The 22,571-nt window shown below is 39.1% G+C and overlaps 1 protein-coding gene across 1 annotated transcript in view; it reads right to left on the bottom strand.

The window, feature by feature from the left end:
• Positions 1-22,381, bottom strand: part of TMEM132D (transmembrane protein 132D) — a 264,129-nt gene extending 241,748 nt beyond the window's left edge. Inside the window, exon 1 of the mRNA XM_085321068.1 lies at positions 21,964-22,381. Coding sequence (XP_085177194.1) covers positions 21,964-22,042 — 79 coding nt within the window. The 5' untranslated portion in view covers positions 22,043-22,381. The remainder of the gene's footprint in view (positions 1-21,963) is intronic.
• Positions 22,382-22,571: the final 190 nt, after the last annotated feature.

Raw genomic sequence — 22,571 nt, 5'->3', positions numbered from 1 at the left:
TCTTCTCTCTGAAAAAGCTCACAATTTATTAGAAGAGATCTTTCCAAAATATATCCGGCATCTCTAAAAATGCACATATAATATATTCAAAGAGTGATTATGTTACATATCTCAGATTGCCCTATTTACCCTTAAAATAAGGTACTGCAGACACAAAATAAAAATCACATTTGATTCTAAACGTATCTCTGTATCTCTTTATACTCGTGGCATGACAGGCAACCGCAGAACAAGAGAAGGCCCACTTAGCTGCTAGAAAGTATACAAGAAKTAACAGTCCTTAAGCTAGGTGGCTTGGCACGAATGCAAACTGAAGGAAAGCAGTTTACCCTGATGGGGTCTAGGATTCCGGACAAGCTGCTCTCTACTCCCACATCTCTCCCTTCCTGTTTCATCAGAAAAATTATAAAGTAGATGTCCAGAAAATCAATGCATCTTAATAGGACCATTAGATGGTTTTCTCCCCACCAAGTTTTCCTAGGCAAAGCTATCAAATGTTAGAACTGCAGTTAAGAAGAAAACAAAACCTACTAAAATACTTCTAAATGCGTCTTGTGGGTTAAAGTTTGTACAAAAAGTCAATGGGTCAGAAATACCTCTCTTCTTATCCTTCCCACAATGCTATCTAATTAGATTGAATGCCTTTTTATTTCATTCAGTGCAGAGAATTTCTGAAATCCCAGTTTAATCAAGCCYGAGTCCTACTGCTCCTCTGAGGCACCATTTTCTCCAAAGCTATAAGCTTCAGCCGACGGTGTGTTAATTTTACACTCTTTATTTCTCCTGTATTAATAATAACCAAATTCTAATAGTATTCAAATGTCTCACATATCTGTTATTAAAACACTCAATTCCTGACTTTAAGATATTCTCCTTTATGTCAAGACCTATAATGCATGTTATTCAAAAAAGAGGAGTTGCAGAATAGACGGACACTATGAGGTTATTGAAGAGTGTATCAGAAGCTCGGACTGTGGTTTTGTGCTGTAATCTATTACACCCAACCACACATGCAGTTTAAGAATGTTTTATTTTTATAAGAAAAGAAAACACTGGATATTGTGCATGGTAGCTGCATTATGCAGGATGAATTCCTTATTGATTTGTTGTTTCGTCCACCTTTCATCTCTTGCTTTGTGCATCCAGTGTAAGCTCTTTTGTCTGTACAGCTCCAAGGCCAGYGGCRTCCTACCTCCCTGTACYRGTCTCWGTATAAATAGTACGGGTAAGGCGTSCAGAAGCAATTCTATTACCTGTAYAAACCTCTCAAGGTATTGTGGCTATGGCTGCAGCTGGCTGGCTGCAGATGCAGCTCCACTCTAAAATCAATCATAACTGTGGCAGTATCAAAAACCAAATGTGCCTTTTTAGGGCTAGATCATACTGATACGGGTTCTGAGAAGGAGAAACAAAGTCACATATGCTCTCAAACAGGTGCTGTACTCAACTCAACCGTGGAAAAGCAAACACAGTTCTTAGKGAGGGTTTTCATGGGAAATAACTTCCCAGAAATAACCACCACTGCACTGTATGCCACCACACCAGATAAGGTGGCCAGATAACAGATCTTTTGGGTCTAACATATTGTCCAAACAGTCTTTTGTCACACTGAAATACCAAAGCCTTCAGTCTTTGRCACACTTGCTWCTTGAGGATAAAACAAGAGCAATTACCAAGCTGCTGAGTTCAGATYGCTCATGCRGGCACTACGGTGACAAGACCCTGGTGCAGCTAGAGTAGCCGCTAGAAGCACCGCACATCTCCTGGTCCGTTCTCATGCCTGGGACTCCAGAGCAGGTGGCAGTCAGCTGGTGCTCCAACWACAGCCTTCCAAAGGGCACCAGGAACCATGCAGAAGTAGATATGTTTTGTCCCTTAAAATAAAACTGAGGGCCAAATTATGATCTTAATTATAGTTGTGTAACCCAACRATGCTGGTAACTTGAAATCTATTATAAATGGCTGTAATTCCAATAATGTTACAGCTAGTTACATGATAGCTGCATCTGGCTCAGAGACTAGTCCGTACAAAGGTCCATTTGTCAGTGTGACAGGCTTGAGTATGAGCTGATTTCAATGCAACAAAARGACATCAATATTGGGCACTAAAGACACCCTAATACCTAGCAGAGAAGGACCCTTAATCAGGTGGAAAAGGACCCATTAACTGCAACTAGAAAAACTCAAACTACAAAGAAAATGTGCTTTTAACGACAAAGGTGATAATCCAAAGGAACAAGCTCTGCCTTTTTAAAGGTGTTCAGAACAAGAGTGGATCCAATAGTCTGTGCCCCTCTTTAAAGGTAAGATACTAGATAATCAGCACAAAGGTAAAGCAATTACTAAAATTCTGATCATCTGTTTTGACATTTTAAAAGGAGAGACTGGATGGCCTGGCAGGTAACTCCGTCCATAAAGCCAGTAAAGTTGATTACTAGCATTAAGCTCTCRAATCCAGACAACAACGTCACCTACCTGTAGGTATCCAGAAACCTAACAAAGCTACATTAATATACTATACAGAGACTAGGAAGGTGTTGCGTTATATTCCAAAAACAATAACTAAAAGAATCTCTCTCAATATTATTTTCTTTTACCGCTTTCTTTTCTGCCCTCCTCTTCCCCCAAAGAAATAAAAAGAAATAACAAGAAACAAAAAGGTCTTTGCCATATTGACTATGGTGCTGCTTAGACAAGCAGCCTCCTGAGGAGAATTGCCTCTGAACAAGGTACCTACTAGCTATTCCAAGGAAATCCACAAGGGAAAAAAATATTGGATTATTCTGGTCTTTTAAGTCATGTCTTGATAGTTAATCTCTGTGCAATGGTTTATAATCAGCTYACCTACCTGCAGCTTCTAAGCACGTATATATATAAATAATAATAATAAGAGGCTGAAGTTTTCTAAATAAGAGAAGAAGAGTTTTTTCTAAAAAGTTCAAGTTTGGAAACATGCCTGACTTAACAGGATGCTTTGAATTTCCCCATGGAAAAAYGAAATGAGGAACCAAGCACCTTCCTACCTGTGAGAGCTTAACGTGCAAAAAGTGGACAACCTAGTAAGCAAATGGATATTGTGATATTAATTAGTTTTAAATCAAATTAACAAGAACTTATTTTTTTGGAAGCAGATATGGAATGTTCTGTGCATATAGGGAACATAAAAGCTTTATTTGGGGATGACAAAAAAATTGTTCTTGTCAGATATCAGTTATTTGTGTAATCTTGGGGAAAGGAGAATTCAGCTCAACACTGTGATCAATAAAAACCTTAAGAACCATCCATCCGACGYGACTCTTTGGAAAGGATGTCAAGACCTGCTGAATGTGCACACACTGCCTCACAGAGAGCAGGAAAGGGGATTTGGCACAGATGCTGCTTTTTTTCTGAAACTYCCTCTACTACAATCTTATCTCCTCTAATACTAAACTCCCTTCGCAGACAGGATTTCCACCATATCTCCTAGGAGTATTTTTCATAATCTCACCAATATCACTAGTAGGATATATTTTCTTCTCTTCCATAATAAGGCAATAAGGCACTCAATACAATACCTAGTGTTTGTCTTGCTTTAAGAAATTCAAAGGGATATGAATGTATTCTCATGTTTCTTTCTTTTTTTTTTTTTCGCATCTCAAATCTTCAGTGCAGGAACAAGCAGAGGGGTACAYGATACAAAGGAATCCCTTGATCTCCACAACAGTCAGTAAATACATGTAAAGGGAATATTACTGGCATCAACCTTCTTGACAATAACAGGGGTGGCACTAACTTGTAATATAGAAGATAGTAGAGATATAAGCTGGGGCCTCAAAATGTAACCAGTCAAGAACATTAATACTTTTCAGACTGACAGTTTACTGCTGTGAGTGGAGAGATTTTGATTAGTTTTCATACAAAAATCTGAGTGTTGGTATAATAATGGTGCTTTCTGGTGGAGCGACAGAGCCGTTTCTCCAGCCAGATAGCATGGGAAACCTGAAAAAAATCCAGTCTGATGGACACATCTCCACACATCTCATACACTGGCTGCTTGCATACCGTTGATAAGTGCAGTTTTGTAGATGAAGGGTAGGGAGGTTGTTTCACTGTCCCTGATCATAGCTCATTAGGTTCCTCACAGACTCGAGAAAACATTGCACTTCATAAAGTTGACAGACTAATGGCTAGTGCACTCGCCCACCCATCCTTTATTGAATTTGTGGTGTTAACATATTGCTCCGCCTTTTCCAAAATAAGAAACAGCTTGCAGCAGCAACAGCACTCTATATTGTTGCTTGTGACATGACTGAGCTAAGAAGTTAAGGAGATACATATGCCAATCAGTTGCTGTGCAAAAGCTAAACATGTCCCAGGGTACTTTATCCATGCCAAGCGTTTAGATACTTTAGATAGTTTTTGTATATTAATAACACATGACTTACTGTCCCACATTAAACATTATCCTACTATAATTCATCTTTCAAATACAAGMAGCTCATTTCTACCATCCTGTGCATTTTTGGGTGTGTGKGGRGGGATTCCGCTGAGTAAGACTTTGYRAAGTATGACTAAGGRCGAGTGGATCAGTCCTTAAAACAGCAAAACATCTTATTTTAATGGGATTTTCCTTTTTTGATTWATTCTAACAGGAAAACTGGAACCATCACTTGACCAAAATGGAGCATGTGTGTATAGCTTCATTCCTATGAAATTTCAAAAGCACATAATGGACGATGCACATATCTGGCTTTATTTCTATACTCCTGCAACTCATGCAATTCAAGAATATATAATTCAAGAATAACAGGAGGAAGAAGAGTTGACCAAACTGAAGTTCATGGCTGAATTTAYAAAGCTGATTTTACCTCAGATACTGCATTCCGATATGAGGATTTAGAAGCAGCACCTCTCATCAGAACATCTTCAAAAGACTTTATTAGTGACATTAGGAGACATTAGTAGTTTAGAGTGAATTATGGTGAGTAATCTAATAGTGACTCTGAATTTCAAGACAAAAATCTTAATTGTCAGTAGAAGAAAACCCAATGAAATAAAATATATAGAATGGAACAGATGATCTGAATTAAAAACAAAAGGATGCACTGTATACAATGAAAACAGTAGTAAAATTTCAAAATATTCTGGGCTTTTCATATASTGGCATCCAACTCTACCAACTGTTTTTGCCTCCTATTTCGGGCATCTAAATTTTGTTTCAGAAGATGATTTTTAAATCTTGAGCAGCTCATTGCATTTCTCCAAAGATCAAACTGAAAAGAAACATACAGAATAAGAAAAGCAAAATAAATGCTGCACYTCTTTCTTAGCTTTAAATCAAAGARCTGCTTAAATAGAATCATCTGCTAAGCATGTGAGATCATTCCCTTCACTAAATGAAGCAAATTAGAGCCAGAATTCCAAAGACCTCTTCAATTTTCATCACAATATTAATAGTTCCAAACACCCCACCAGCATCCATAAGCTCCAGCCAAGATTCTGTCCCTGTGCTGGGAGCTGCACTGAAGCTTTCACCAGAGTCGGGCCCAGACTGCCGAGCGCGCTCCCGGCCCCTCGGCGGCGAGGGAGGGCTCGCAGGCGTGCAGCGTTCGCCGATTCCCACTATGACAGCTCTGGATGSACTTTTAAGAAGCACATGTAGTAATGTTGAGACCTACTGAAAATACATCCACTTATTTGGTGCTGAGGAAATAYAATCTCTAAGCAGATGTGTTCRYGCAATTTTGTTATCTTAAAAGAAAGAAAAARAAATCTACCAGCATAAGAACAGCTCATGCCTCACATATTCARTATATATTATATGCTTCCATGTTTTATTTTCATTATGTGAACACAGACAAGATTTTAATTAAAAAGAAGGCTACTGCCAGCCAGAATTAGAAAGCATGGAGCCCCCAAGCAGTTCTGTCGAGGGCTTCACAACGGCCGACAATTTCAACGTATTAGGGATCTTTCTGCCCGCAGAGATCGTGATTAGCCAGAAAGCTTGCCCTTTCGATTCACTCAAAGCTGCTACTCCAATCTTTTCCATCTGTGCTCTCTGAACCTTTCATTTCCAATAGGTTCAAACTAATTCAGAGCAGCCAGGGGGGCTGACAAGCTCTACCTTTCTTTCACATCCTCAGGGCTACACGCTGACGTCTTTGAAAGAATTTAGAAATGAATCTAATACCACTTCTTTCACACAACAGAATTATTTATTTGAATTCGATCGAAGGAGCACACAGGTGTAATTAGGAATGGGTCAATGACTCAAACAGCCATTTGCCCCATGCTGGTCTAACCATTCCACTGTAATAAAACAAAACATTAAGGTAGGTTGCAGTCTTTGGCCTAGAAACTTGATAACCTAAGAAGCAAGATGGACTTAATTTTAAACACAGTTACTCTGATGCAGACTAGTAAGCAACTGTAACACTCCTTTTATCTTGACACACACAAACTAATAGCTGTGGTACACGTGACAGATTCACAGTTCCCAGGTGGCATTTGCCTACCAGCRTGTACGTTCTGGCAATGGAAGAGAAAACAGGGGTCGGAACAGGAAGCCTGTGCCGGATCTGATGAGATAGGAAGACTTACCAATTCAGTTTTGGTTCATAAGGAAAGAGAGAGAAAAAAAAGTGGCTAAGAACTGGGAGCTGCCTGGGTGACAGGCAGACGTGAGCGGTCTCGTGCAATAGCAGCCTGTAAGGCTCGGTACAGGACTGAAAGCCGGAGAGAAAAGGCTAGGCTGGCCCAGCTCCGCGGCGACGGAGGGGCGATGCGCGGCTTTTTGGAAACAGCTGTAACAGTAGCCATTGGCGACAGCAAATAATGACCACAGCTGTGTGAGTGGGGCTAGGAGGTAAATCCAACCCCCCTCTGGAAACTCCTGTGTGTTACATCTTTATCACCATACTATAGTCACTGCCACAGAATTCAGCTACTCACAGAAACTACTTTGGCTGGACTGAAGAAGTTTCCAAAATCTTCTGACCTGCCCTCATCACAACACTCAGCATACAGCTGAATAGTGTCTGCTTTAAATTGGAATATGATAGTCAAATCCTGAAGTATAAAGGTTAGTGATCACATTATCATTTCTTGTGGGAATCTTTCCCTCCTCTACAAAAATTTCAACTAAGCAGGGAAAAGGAATTTACACAAGGAGAACTGGTGGTATAAGATCATCATGTCTTTGCCCGTCTTGCATGGCTTTACTTCAGTTACCATTAAATGTTACTGTTATATCTAAAAAACRTTGATACTTTATAGTTGGAATTGATGTTGCTCTTGTAAGGCTAATCAGCTGAAAATAGCAATTATAAATATTCCAGGTGACCACTGTAAAACTTTCCTTCCCCTTTGTCTGTTTTCCATGCACTCCATAAGCTGGTGCATCATCTAATTTCCATAATCATGATTTATCTACAAGGGAATAATAATGAAAGGCTCTGGGATCAGATTACTGATGGTGCCGTTTGGTATYACAAAAAGAAAGCCCAACTGCAGGCCGTGGCCCGAAGAACCCACTCTATTTCYTTATCACTATCAGCCACCCACTGCTTCCCCCTCCGTCGGGTCAGATCCGGTGAGCCTCGCAGCGAGGGGGCTCACAGTCCCGTATCTGTTGGAAAGCTTTTCTTTTTGRTGGGTTAGTTTTCCATTAGGTCAGAGAGCTGAACCAACTCACTCAGCAACCGCAGGATTGCCAGATCTGGTACCTGCAGAAAAAAGACCTCCTACCCTCGCCCCCCCCCAAAAAAAAATAATAAATAAAGAACGAATGAACTAGTTTTCAATTGATCAGCTCTCTGCATAGCTCATTACTCAACCGCATAAGTGCCAAAGCCACACCAGAAAAAGAGAGAGATTGCAGCAACCTCAGCTCTGGCTGATTTAACCTGCTGAGGAATCGTACCATCCGTCCTCATTCTCAAAACAGTCACATTCAGCCTCGCAAAGAATGATTACAAACTGTTTTCTTCTGACTGCTTACAACCCTGTATCAAATATAACATACACTCATAGTCTAGGTTTATGCAGACAAAATTAAATACCAAAAACACACAAGAACACTGCCACTTAAATATTTTGCTAGCACTATACCTGTGAAATATTGTTTTTAAACTCTAAGGAAGGTCTGTTATAATCATTCTCCATGGCCAAATTATTAAAAACTCTGCACATTTCTCCTGCAAAGCTGGACCTTCACTCCAAAAGACTTATCGTCCCTTACTATGTTTGCAAAGCACTTAGCACAGATTTCATTGCAATATAAAATATTACATCACTTTCTTTCTTTCAAGTTACATGGTATCTATAGTACCACATAATGTATCATTTTTCTGTTACCAACACTTGGTACTACTTGTCCAGGGCAGAAGGCAAAGTCTGTTGTGATAGCTGTGCAATCAACTTGAACTGAAAAGGAAGCAAAAGCCATTTCAAAATCACCTTTTGCCAGTGGGTCAAGGAAGAACACTGGGAGCATCTGCAGAGTGTGAGAGCTTCCATTATGCAGAAGAAGGAATGCCGAGAAACACCTTTTCCTGCTGGAAAAGGGGGTGAGAATTAAGAAGCCAGCATGACTAAGAAAATATTTTACTGAAAACAGATTCTTTGGGGCTTTTTTTCAACCACTGAATCACATGTACTGTGTTTCAAATTAAAATGGGATGATATAGCARTAGAACAATAAGTCCTTATAAAGAAATAACCGAGCATCACTTATTTTAATTTCCCTTTCATGTGGATGAAACAAAGTACTACCCATTCAACATGAGATTATGATGAAAACAAGTAAAAGTCCATGTTGGCTGCTTATGAGTTGAATTTATTATAGAAAAAYAAAGTTAGGCAAAATTAAAATTGATTTATTCCATGAAAAATTCTGGTAGTTCTGTTTTTAGTCTGAAACTAAAGTTGAAGTTGAAACCGTCCTGCACTGCTCTTCCATTAATTTAAAGTTTCAAAACAATTCACTTATTTCACTCAGAGCACAGTTTTCTTTTCAAGTTTTTCAGTATTACACCACATGGCAGAAGCAATAAAGGCCTCGTTCCCCATTGTCCTGTATCAGTTAAAGACTTTAGCCATAACATCTCTCTAAGAGGCATTTATAGTGATTTTGGGGACCACCTAAGGAAAACAGCTCTGACCTCTGGCCCTTTGGTGYAGATTGGATGTATGTATTACTTGCCCCGAGCTATCGTATGAGCTTGTGTGAGGGTGTCTGAGGAYATCAGGCCTGCTGGAACCACGTTGGAGAACTATTTTGGTGATGGGAGCCAAATCTGGCATTGTCTGTGCACTTATTTGCCTGAAGCAGGTCACAGATCCAGTGAAGCAGATATTCAGATATTCCTTATTATGCAGTCTTCACAATTCCATTTTTCACTAGTTCTTACTCTGCAGATTAGTAGCGCACGGTAGAATATGGTAGAGTACAGAATATGAGTTTTATTTTTCCTTTTTGTCTTACAACTTCTATGATTTTCTCCATGCTTGTCCTTAATCTTAATTTTCTGGGCTCCTAGACTAGCTTACCAATTATTTTCTGACAGCTTCTACAGGTCAGTAATACTAGTTCAATGTATTGGATTGAATTGTATTGTAATGCACCTCAAAATCTAGGATTATTTTGTGTTCTTCTCCATGAGTCCCTCTTGTTCATCTCAGTGCTAAACCCAACAAGATTTATAAGTAGACGGAATGCAATAATAGCAGTGATCTATAAGGAAGGAGGCAAGTACAAGTGCAAGAACTATGGAGGAATTCACTTACTGAGTGACAGAAACATTCATTTAGCCACTGGAGAAGAAAATGAAGAGGTACGCAAAAGCAGCTTTTCAGTGGACCAGCTGGATTTAAACTGGGACAAATACAATAGATCAGCTATTCCTAAGACAGATGTCAGAGAAGTATAAAGTATAACTGAACCTGCTACAATACTTCCACAGGTTCCAAATGAGATTTTGATAGTGCTTGTCTGGCAGAAGAGGATAAAACGAGTATGAGAATGTACAGTTTTTGTGACAGATTGATCAAACTGGCAGAAAACATCTGCAACAAGTCAAAGACCATACCCAAGGATTTCACAGAGCAATGTGGCATCACCMCAGGTAAATAGAGTAGGATGCGCACTATCCTCAGGTTGAAAACACAAATGAGAACATACTYAATCAGGAAAAAATGATAGGCTTTATCATTCCACAGTATCAACCAAAACATCATAGAATCATAGAATCAGTAAGGCTGGAAGGGACCTCTGGAGATCATCTAGTCCAACCTCMCCGCTCAGCAGGGTCACTTAGACCATGGTAGACAGGGTTGCATCCWGGCAGGCCTTGCATATCTCCAGAGAAGGAGACTCCACAACCTCTCTGGGCAGAGAAGGCATTATACCAAACAACAATCTGCAATGCTGCCTTTGCATTTTTGCAGATTTTTCTTTCCTCTTGATCTTCACTGCCTCCCAACAACTTTCTAGCTAGACATGATAGGCCATGAAGACTTATAGTTTGTCCGATCTAATTATGTGAGASATTATCACTCTCTCATGATCTGCTGCAACAGCCAAGGTCTGCAAAAGCTCACCCCTCCACAGAAAGGCAACTGCTATCAGAGCATCTCTGTGAGGGATCTTCAGTTTTGAATTCACAATTCCTGCTTTAGCCTGCCAAAGCCAGATTTGTTAGCTCTGCAAATACAYTGCCAAACTCATCTTTCTTTTCTGAAGCTGCTAAAAAGAGAACAGTTGAAAAGAATCTCTTTGTGGACCATGCTTTTTATTATTATTTGTGCAATTTGATTATTTGATGAGAGCCTCTAATGCACACAAAGACATTCTAAACATCATGACTATAAATATCATAACAAAGGTCTGCTATATATAGTGTTCTCCACTTACAAGCGTTTCTCTTTTTTCAAGGTCTGATATGGGAACGCTCCAAAACACATGCATAATTCTGATCAGAACAGATGAAAGCAGCATATGACTGCACAGAAATAGAAAGAAAACAAACAAACAAACGCTTCAACAGTGATTATTATACCATTACTCTGATCTGTTGCTGCTCAGATAAAGAGTCCAAATAAAAAGGCAAGAAAAGACGCAGGTGATGATATATGTATTTTAAACTACTGTGGCAGAAACAGCAGGGAACATTTACAACAATATTCAAAGTTATCATAGGACAAAGAGGGGGTGGATCACAACAGCAGCAACAATCTGTGCAAGGCCACAGATCCTAGGTATTTACCTTATTTAGCATTTCATCTATTATACAAATGAAGCATTAACAAAAGTAGAGAAAAAGGAGCACTGAAATACCACTCAAAATATCATCCTGCTGATTAGCATTTGGAAGATACCATTTAAATTCTCATGGGGATTCATATTGATATTTATTTTATATTTCTTCTAACCTGGTATTGCATCCATTAATGCAATGTAATCTGAATTCTGGACCTCAAAAGGTCTGGTGGATTTCAAAAGGCAGTGAATCCAGCAAAATCCACAGGATTCAAACATAAGAACTAAAAGAGAATTTGAACTTGGGTTCAGTACGTGTTCCATCCTCCACCAATGTTCGTTCCTTCAACCACCAAAATTGCCAAAAAAATAAAAGCAAAGCTGGACATAACAAAAATTCCCATAGTTTAAAGGCTTTATAAGTACAGCTCTGCTGTTGACCATTTCTTATTACATGATGATGGAACTGTCTGCTTCTCTTGCCACAAAGCAGGGATCTTTCCAACATTGACAAATTGAACTGCCACATACATATTCCACAAGACAAAAATGCTAAATATCTTTATTAACAAAAGGTCTTAAATTGATTGTTGTGAATGCTTCTTTTAGAAGAAAGCATTGCACAGCATTACACCTCCTGAGGAACCTCAGAACCTGATGAAAACCTGTCCAGTTCTTGTGGTCAYTCTCAATGCTTCAATAGCATAGAAGTTTCTTTTCTTGGGGACCAAAAGCACCAGGGATCCTCTAGTAAATGGATATATTTGGATGTGGATCTTTATTGGTTCTCTATGTACACATGTAAAAGCAGATCTACYGGTGTATAGGGCATAGAGAAAATGAAAGAAACTTATGCTTCAGATGGCAAACTTCATCCTGGCTAGAGGTCAAACCGCACGTAGTTTAGAAAAAAGAATGCAAAGACTGAAGAGCAGGATCATCTCTGATTCTCTGCATGACCTGAGCAAGTCAGTTCTGAAGTTCAGAAGAATTAATGAATTTTTGACTGTTTCAATTTTCATGTCTCATCAGCAATGGAATAGATCTWAGATCTCTCTTTCACCAGTCCATCTCATCACTGCCATTAGCCAGCTTACTAACATAAAGGAGCTGAAAATAAATCACAGAAAACTGAAGGAATAGAAAAGGAGTGATATATTTCTAAAGTTTGCACCATCTGCCCAAAAAGCCTATTTCTTGTGGTAAGTAGTTTGTTGCATTATTAATAAAGATGTTCAAAATCAAATTGCTCTCCTYAACAGTTTAGTAACATGGAATATAAAGGAAAGAAATAAAAAGATGTCATGAAGATATTTTCGTATAAGAAGATTTTTATATTTACTGTATCACCTTATTGTTTGAGATTGTTCAGATGGTTTATTAATTGTAATATTGGAGTGGAATCTAGATGCATTCATTTTATCTGTATTTTTTTTCCTTTCCCTATTCTTCTATTCTTAAAGGCCTTTGAGTTATTAGTGTTGTTCAGTGATTAAAGCAATCAGAATGCCATGTTTCAATTTCCAGCTCAGCCACTACTAATTAATTATCTGTAATGTGGTAAAATGTGCGTCCCATCCGAGAAGAGGGACAGATGCTGTAAAAGGAGCAAGCAAAAGAGGTCCTGCTCTGAAACACTTAAATTCTGAGTAGACAAAACAGATTAAAAGGGAAAGGGGAGGCAGAGAACTGAAATGATTTTCAAAGGTCACAGGGAGCCAATGTGTTCCTTGACTCCTAAATCACCGTAGCGAGCCGCTGCATTGCCCAGCTTTCATAAAGAAGAGAATTCCAACAAGGTGAGATGATTCCATTTCGGTATAAGAATAATAATGTCTGCCTAAAAACATAGGATGGGAACAGCTTTAAAGACTGTTACAAAAAATAAACTAGAGCTGTTAGAGGGCCATCTGAAGTATTTGTCATTTTCCTATTTTAAAGTCTATCAAAGAGAGAGATTTGTCTACACAATATCAAACAGTGAGGTAATCCTCAGTTTTGTTGGAGAAGCCAGTGATCATGGATAGCTTTTCTGAGGAGAYTTTGTTTATTATTTTTAAAATAAGGAGCATGCTGACAGGGTTGTAGTACAGCCTAGCTCAGAGGAAACCCATTAAAATTACTTTAGTGGGCAGATGGTGTCAAAGAGTCAGAGGTATATAGCAGAATCCTACTGCGCACAAGCATTCAGAATGCAAGAAACCATCTCATATCAGACACCCGCTACAGGGGACACAGTCAGCCACAAAGGTGAGAGCAGGGCACAGCTAAAGTCATGATCCCCTTAAAACAGTTTGCCCCAATAATATGGAAAAAGACAGAGTAAGAGAACCTTAAATGATAAATCCTGAGTAARTGAGGGAATGGTCTATGGATAATACCATATCGAATTTGAAAAAGCAAGACATAGCTCTTACTGTTATTCACTGAAGGTGTAATTATTCTTTGTCATTGGCAGAAATAGTTCAGCTCACAAAGATGAAAACAACATTTTGAAAAGCATCCACTAATTTTGGGGCGCCCATCTTTTCACATCCTGATTTATGGGACTGGTAAACAATTGCCACTTCAGCAAGGTTTCCAAGAATAGGAACATACAAACTCAGTGGAAATGCTTGAAAATAATGACCTTGCTGCTACATCCTAGAAGATGACAAAGTTCAATTAGTAAGGAATCAGATGGACACTAGCACGCTAGCAGATTATGAAATTCTCCCTTTGCGTATGTACCTTTCTCCAGAAGACAGGCCAAGTTCTTCAGTGTTTTCATATGAGCCAAATTCCATAGGTGAGCTTAACCTAACAAAGCAAAAAAAYGCTGCTAATACATATGATCTGGAGTTAAAGAGATCCTAAATAGACACAGCAAAAATGAGTGTTTTGGGGACAGATTGGTGGAAACTCTGARAGTATTGATCCTATACTMCTTACAGAGGAAAGAAGTGTGGTAATAAATTTAMAAGGTGCACACACACTTCTCCCCTMTACCACACAGAACCAGGATYGCTCAATTTTGCCCCAAGTCCCCTCTTGTTAACCATGTAGACATCCCTCTTCAGCTCAAGAGCTGCAGGCTTGTGAATCTGAGCCAACTAGAGCCAGGAGGTTTTGTTTATGAAAACGTACAAAGGATGACTGGTAGGTAACTACTGACATGTGATGTTTTCMCATATTTGTTACACTAGCAAGCTTTGTTAGAGCTGACTGCTTCCTTCAACACTCAAAGCTCAAAATACAATCCACTGAAACATCACCTTCCCTACCAGGAAAATGTCACACTACACTCTACACTGCTAAGATCAATGTAGGAAGTTAAAACTCTATTACTAATAAGCAAGACTTCACCTGAATAGGTCAYAAGGTATTGCAAACATTTGATTTATTCTTTATTGCTCTTAGAAAACAAAAAATGAAGGAGTAAGACATACAAATCACCTCCTAATATTATCTTTAACCCAATAAACTAAAGAATTACTTGCCAATGGTGATGCATTGAYAAGTATTTGGTTCCATGCAGCAGATAGCCATGGTGTACAAATGCAAACCTCCAACCAGATCAGTATAACTCTACTGAAACTAGTTCAGACATTTTCTCACTCTTCCATGATCTTACAGTAATTTGGAATGTTTAGACAACAAAACTAACTACTCAATATGTACTACCTAATTAAAATTAACCAGGCAAGACTGATTACATTAGGACAGTGAYGCAAAACTAAAGCATAAATAGGGAGATTTTGATAGCAGGCACATTCAAATCACCTTTATTTCCCTTTCTTGAAGACATATAGAATGAGTCACCACAGCTCAGCAGAATACAGAGGATATGAATACTGGTTAATCCAGGATCACTGATAACTGGATAGGTGGAAGACTAAGTGGTATTGCATCCATTCTTATATTATGGATTGTATTAAAAATTGGACAGACATTATGGCTGGTTATCTCTGCTGACCTATAGCTTTGGATTTTTCTTCCTCTAAAGTTTATTTGCATAGTGAATATTGAAGATGTAAAAGGTACACTTTTTAATATAAATAAAAAYCAAATAAGCAATGTTGCAGTCTAAAGTTTAATGCTCTGAGATTGTTTAGCATTAGGTGAGATTAAGCTCAGAGAAACAGAGTTACTATTTTTTATTTTTTTTTAAGTATATAAGGGACATGCAGCCTCATCTATGTGAGTATCTAGACATCTGACTTGTTCCTCAGCAAGTGGTCTGCAAACTTTCTGCTCAGTCTAGGTAGCCTGACTACCTAGAAAGCAAACGGATCAAAAGGCATGTTGTAGAGCATCCTGGTTCAGTAAGATGGGGGTGCCTCTTGTATCGCTCCCCAGTTTATCTCATAAAGTGATATCCACTGAGGATAAAGAGTGTGTTTTCTACATTTCTGCTTGGCTCTCTTATTATTATTACCACTGCATTTTTTCTCTATTTATCTAGCTCACTCATTTATTTGATCTTTTTATAGGATATGTATTATTCAGGATCTTCCCCCCCCCCCCAGCCCCAACCTGCTCATATTTTAGGATCTACTTATCCAATTTTACATTTTTTTTTGCTCACTTTAGCTGCAAAAATCACAAACCAACAAGGCCCAATAAGTTCTATCGAAGAGAAGAACTATTAAAGGATGCCACTAGCAGGAAAGCAAGCAAGTATAAAATGGCATTGAATGAATTAAGGCTTGCTGCTTACTAACCATTACCATAGCAAATTTCTGGAACAGCTTCTGATTATCCAGACTATCTTACACGGTATAAAGAGAAAGGTCTTTATTTACAACCAAAACTCCAAATAAACAAACAAAGCAAATCAAAATGACTTTAAACATGGAGCTAGATTGGCCTATGGGAAGGTGGAGTGACTGCAGGAGTTTTGTAAATATGAGGAAATATGGCATCAGTGCAGCTGCGTCCACTACCAACTATTTCCACACAGTCTGTACAAGAAAAAAAAGTTTTCTTTTTGGTGAGCAATTTTCATGGAGATAACTGTCTGTAACACAGAAAACTCCTCTAGAAACCTTGCTGAAAATCTCAATTAAAAAAAAAAAAAAAANACAAGACTGAGGGTGTAAGAACAGACACATCCTCTGTGAGTGCAGTAGAAGCCTTTTAGGAAGTTAATTGACCCTACAGTACAGATGCCCTAAGTGACCAGCAGACTATGCCTACCCCACTTCACTGAACCACTACCCAGTGCTGATTTAGGGTGAACCTGTGCTGGAATGGATCAGAAATACTCATATCAGCAGTTACAGCATTTGAAGAATTGAGGCAGTAAYGGTCCAGAGAAATACTTTAAACGACTGCAGTCATTTAATGTGCAGAGGTTTTCTCAGCCCCTTTAAAGGCCAGCGTTGTCTAACTCTTTGGAGAGAACCAGACCATCCTACACGATGTTGTTGCACAGGTCTTTGTTTACAGCCAAACAGGAATTGAGACGTACGCTAAAGCTCCCGTGTTATTTTCATTTCCTCCCTTGTTTTGTCTAGCTTGCATGCGTGAGGTTTCTGGCATTACTTTCACAACACCGTTCAAATGTTGCATGAATCACTACTGGTGTGTGGGCCACAGGCTGAAAAAATACTGCACCAGAAAACTGCCTCCGCTCTGAATTAAAGCCTACTAACAGCAATAAAAACCTCCATACTGACTTCAGTGGGCTCTGCATCACACCCACTATGGACCTATAGACCAGTCTAACAACTTATATCACTGTGCTGGAGCTTATATCATCCTCCAGGTCAAGTCTAAGTCACATTACTAAAGTAGAAAGATGAATTTTCTATGGTTACTGCACAGGCCGTACCTCCTTGGCAGATGAAGACTTTCAACCCATTAGCTCTGAGGCCATCAGACCAGCACCTTACCCTGGAATTAAACTCTATTCAATAAAAGAGGAAATCAAGGACACGAAGAACCCAATCCTCATACTGCAGTTAATTTCCCACCCATAGAAGAGACTGAAGTAGCCTAACATCCTCAAATATGTACTTTAAATCTGCTCATAATAATTAGCGTTATCTAAATGTCTCTGAACTCTTTAAAATCCACTTCATTTTGAACTTCCATTAATAATGCAGAAGGCAATATTACAAAGACTGGGGGGAAAATCAAGTAATTTAATGTAACACTTTATAAACTAAACCTGCAATGAATCTCAGATGCCTCTTCAGCTTATCTGCAATCAGTCTGACTGGAGTCATGTTTATGTATCCTAGGACCAGTGATAGACTGCCACTAGACCTGGCATCCACGACTACTTCAGGAGGTTGATTTAATGTGAATGCAGCACGAAAAAATTAGATTATCTTTTTGATTTTTTTTATTAAATAAAATTGATCTTTATTGAATAAAGCTGCTTTTATTAATATCTAAAACATTGGTTGGTGTCACAGAGTCCGCCAGTCCCATGAAACTAATAAAAGACAAGATGGAAGTAAAAAATGAGAGCATTACAGGGAAATATTAGAAACCAAATCACATTAAACCAGTATTGCAGCAGACAAATAAAACATAGGTCTAGCAGTAGAACTTTAGTCTGACTTTTTTGTGAAAGAAAAGAAGGCAGAACCACTTCTCCTAGAAGTACACTGTGCCAAAAAGCATAATGAGAGCAAAAGTGCAATTCAGTACCCCTTTCCTTGTATAATGTCTCAAAAGACTATAGTTCAGATGCAGCTGGGACAGGATACAAAAAAAAAAATGGTTTTACAGAACAATTTGAACCATAAGCTAGAAAGACTTATTTTACCTTTTGGTTTTTAACCATCGGTCAACATAAACTGAAATTCAGTCATGAACTCCTATCCAGTTACCACCAAATGAGAGAAAAAGACAACAGTATACTATCAATCAGATAGAACAGTCTTTAATTTCAACGTCTAATAGAGCGGCATTGTCCATTACTAATAAAACACTATCAGTGTTCCAGAGTAATGACCTAAAAATAAGCAAGCAGTGAAACACAGGCATGCTGCACTCAGCTTTTCATTTTCTACATTTCTATTTATACAAAGTTCATAGTGCGCTTCAATGTCAGTGGAAAATCTGCACACAAAGGTCTTCAGAGAAGAACCACGGCCTTTTGGAAGCTGGAATGGGACCAGTGAATTCACCTGTGCGGCTCTTTGYACACCGCCATTCTCACTGAAGCCAGCGAATGCAAAAGTAGGATTAAAGTGGAGGAAGAGGTTTTCCCGTACAAGTTACAAAGCTACAACCCACTGAAATCGTAACAGCAGCATTTAAGTAATTCCTGTGGACTGGAATTCTATACCTCACTATCCAGTGGAGACCAAGGGAGTTCAAAGAATATTGTAATATTAATAATTCCAAATGAAACAGTAACACACTCAATCCAAATAACTAGATACTTCTCTCCTATAATATTTTGTTCGAACTACATTTTGTTTTCTGAGAGATTTCTTTCCCCCTCCACTTTCCTATACTAGGAGATTGGCATCACTGAAAATGGAGTACCCACTTCTCTTGCCTGTGGGGAACACTTAGGGGTATACGAGGTAATCCTGTCTAACGCTATTGCCAAGCATTTACATTTATAAAGACCGAGGGAAAAAGAAAATCAAGACAGCAGTTATGTGGTCTGAGATCTCATTAGAAAGTAACCTTCAGGAATATTTCAATCTAGGATGACAGAGAACATGGGACACTTGGTACAACACAGGCAAAGGAGTCACAATAATTTTCTCTTGTTTTGTTACTGTCAGCTAAGACCTGAAATTTGAAAAGAAATAACTTTTTTTTTTTTTGGACACCAAACATCCACAACATGGAAGGTTCCTCAGTCTGAAGTTTCACTATATATATCCTAAAATTGTCCAGTTCATTATAAGCTTAGGCCAAGCATGGTGTCTGGTGTTAAAGTTTTTATTCTACCCTTGGTGAAACTAATGAAAGGTTTTCCCCTCAAGCAATGGAAGAAAACACCCCCGTTACTGAGCCTGTTGTATTTGTCTGCATTTACATAGATGTCAGCTGGGCTGGGTTGGGTTATTTTTTAATTGAAGATTTCTGAAGAATTTTTTCATAGTTGAGATCAAAAAGCAAAATGCTCAGCTGATTTAGGGTAAGAAATGGTTCTCCAGGACAGAGTCAAGAAAACACTTAGCTGATGCCAAAGCTGTGAAATACAGCTCCACGCTAACAACAATTATATCACCTTATACTCCCTGCCTTTCTGTCTATGTATACGTATAGGGGTGTGTGTGTGTGTGTGTGTGTGTGTGTGTGTGTACACACACACAGACAATACAGTATCAGACTGCACAATACATTCCAATACATGGATTGGATCATCAGTTACAAATTGTTCTGATAAGAACATGAAACTCGTTATAGAAAACAACAGTTCACCTCCCAGACTGGAGCTATTTTCCCCATTTACAAGATAAAAGCAAAGCAAAATGGCAATAGTAATCTARAGTCCTGAACGTTATTACCTGAAAGATTATGAAACTGTGCAGTGAGAAGACACGTTGCCATGGCTCTCAGTAATCAGCAATAGACTTACGCACAATAGACAGCTGATTGCTGCTGCACGTTGAAAGATTTTCTACCTCTCTAAGAAAACTTTGTCRTCATGACATAGATGAAGGAGTTTTTTCTATTAGCAACAGAACGGCATCGAACAAAGAAACAAATAAATATGCCCAGTAGCAGTAATCAAGTTCTGTTGCTGTTGTTGTTTTGTTTTCATCTTCTTATGGGGGAGGGATGGAGGGGGGAAAAAAAAAAATCAACATTTGGCAATAACTAGTTTATACTGTAAATCTCTAGAACACTCTGGTCTTTCCAGAGCGTACTATGGCATAGCAGTACAGAGCCCGTTACCAAGCATGAAAATAGCCAATTACCTGGAAGATGGGTATCTGTAATGCTGAACAGCAAAGAGTCCCAGCAGTCACGTGGTGGGATATTACAAAGTCTGAAGTGCAAAATAAATGGCACAAGCAATATCATAGGGATAAATAGGGATCTTATGTACCTAGTTCCAAGAGATAACAGATTTAATAAGACTTCTTAATGCATARAAAGAATTCACTTGTCAGAACTTATAATGGTTTATTTTTTATGAGACCTCCTTGACAAGTTCAGTTTTCTGCCTATGTTTATCTTTCAAAGGAGAYGCAAGTAACATTTAAAAGTAACATTCATATATGAATGTTATAATTGCTGGGTTGGCAAAAGAAACATTGTCCACTGTAGAACTCAAATGCCACTTATACTTCAATCTTAAAACAAACTGCAATTTCAGTCACACACTCTGTTAATGCTTTGCTAATGATGCAAATTGAAAACACCAAAAAAAAAGATGAGATGAAAAAGTTAATATTCTTACTGCATTGTTAGCTGACTCAGTACTGATATTGCTTATAACAAAATAAATATTTTACAGCTCAGCTGGTAATCAAAAGTTGCCGGTGCACAGTGTGAATGAAGCAGTCTTTTAAAAAGACTCAGTCTTCCAACCCTTACTGCTAATGCATTTCCATTTGCAACTTCAAAACTGTASTTATGCAGGCACTGCATTTAGGTAACGTTTGAGAAGATTTACAATTTTGTTCCTTTCTTTCTCATCCTATTCTAAAGAAAGAAGGATGAAAATGGAATTTGATGATGGGAACCACCACAGAAATATACAACTGTGTATTCTGTCCTCAGTGGTTAGTCCGGTTTTAGACACAAAGCGATTAGTAAAGATAACTGACTTAAAAAAAGAGTGCAGTGTTAATAGTAACTGAAGCATTTCTGAAATAGTGATCTTTCTATRAGCAGAACTCGTATGTTTTCAAAATTATAGATTAAATGCATATGCTGTTATTTCTCACTGAAGACTAGCCACGTGGGAGCTTTAAATTCAATATTCTTGCCAAAATTTAGCTGCTGAGGCATAATGTCTTTTAAATAGCGTATATTTCTCTTAACTTGGATTATGCAGGAATGGTCAGAATTGTTTAGATTAAGTACTGCAAAAATGCATTCACCTTTTGGCTGAGATTACGAATGAAAACTTTAAGTTCAAAGGAGAATTTAAACACACACACAAAAACATTGTCTATATGTTGGCTTTCTGATCCTTACTGTAAACACATTYGAGGGAAACACAAAGATACCACTGAGTAGTTGTCTCGAGTCATCTGTCACAACATCCAAACTCTACCCAGCATGCAGAAATATCTGACACGGTGGTTCAGGATCTCATCAGAGCTTTTAAAGATTTCAGCAAGCACACATTTCTCTAGTCCAGTAAAACAGTTTATCTGAGACATAGGTTTTTCATTTGAAAAATTGCATAGGAAATAAAGATAGGGCAGCTAACTCCAGCAGCAGCTACCCCTGAAGATTTCAAATCTCCATGTAATGAGACCTTTCACAATCCAAAGCTGAGTTTTCCACCAGCACCTRATGTACGATCAAAAATACAACCTCTGGTAACAAATGTCTCTATAAATAGCTAGACTATTTGTCAAAGTCCACCAAGAAAATAAAATCCTGCCATCCAGGATTTCCCTTCAAGATGTCTTCGGTTTTGACTCACACATTACCCCCCTACCCCCTCCCCAATCGTTCAGTTGTGAATTGTGGGTATCAACATCCAAGGTACCTCCACAGAGACAGGGGCAGAGGGTGCGTGTGCAGGATAAACAAGGAACAGGAAGCGAAGGAACGGTTATGCAGAAGAGATTGAGCCTTACCTTTGGAAAAAACTGCTGCCAGGCTCAAGAGCAGAGGTGACAAGAGATGCCCCATATTGCTAATCCCAGAAGTGCACATCCTAGGGTCTGTGGGGAAGTTAGGGCTCAGTTTCACACACTTTGCAGTCAAAGTAAAAACAGGTCAGCTGGAGAGGCTGCATTTTCAGAAAAGGTCATCCGGAGAGCGCAAAAGGCATTTGCTTCGGAGAGAGGACTTACTTCTTTAGCTTTAACCCGCCCCCTTCCTCCGTCCTTTCTTCTAAAGAGACGATGCTGCGGAAGAAAACCCACTCTCTCCTCTCAAGCCACAAACGCAAAATGCAAAACTATTCCCATTACAATCCCAGTCCCGAGCCTCCGCCGCCGAGGCGGGCGAGCAGCCCCCGCCCCGGACCCGCGGCCGGGCGAGCTCCGCGCCGCGGCTCGCCGCGGGGGCAGCCGCCCGCCCGCCCGCCCGCACGTCGCTCCCCGCGCTCCACCAAAGTTTCCCTTTAGGTGATGCTGGTCAGCCCAGAAATCGTCCAGGCACGGAGGAAGGGGGGTTGCTACTCGATCTCTCTCTTTTAAGTTTTCTGTTCCTCCGTTCACTTGTTTGACTTTCTGCAAGA

This window comes from Rhea americana, unplaced genomic scaffold (assembly GCF_003343005.1).
Source record: "Rhea americana isolate MKP2758 unplaced genomic scaffold, rheAme1 scaffold_68, whole genome shotgun sequence".
Taxonomy (NCBI): domain Eukaryota; kingdom Metazoa; phylum Chordata; class Aves; order Rheiformes; family Rheidae; genus Rhea; species Rhea americana.
Note: the sequence above shows the minus strand (reverse complement) of the source record. Positions and strands in the feature narration are given on the sequence as shown.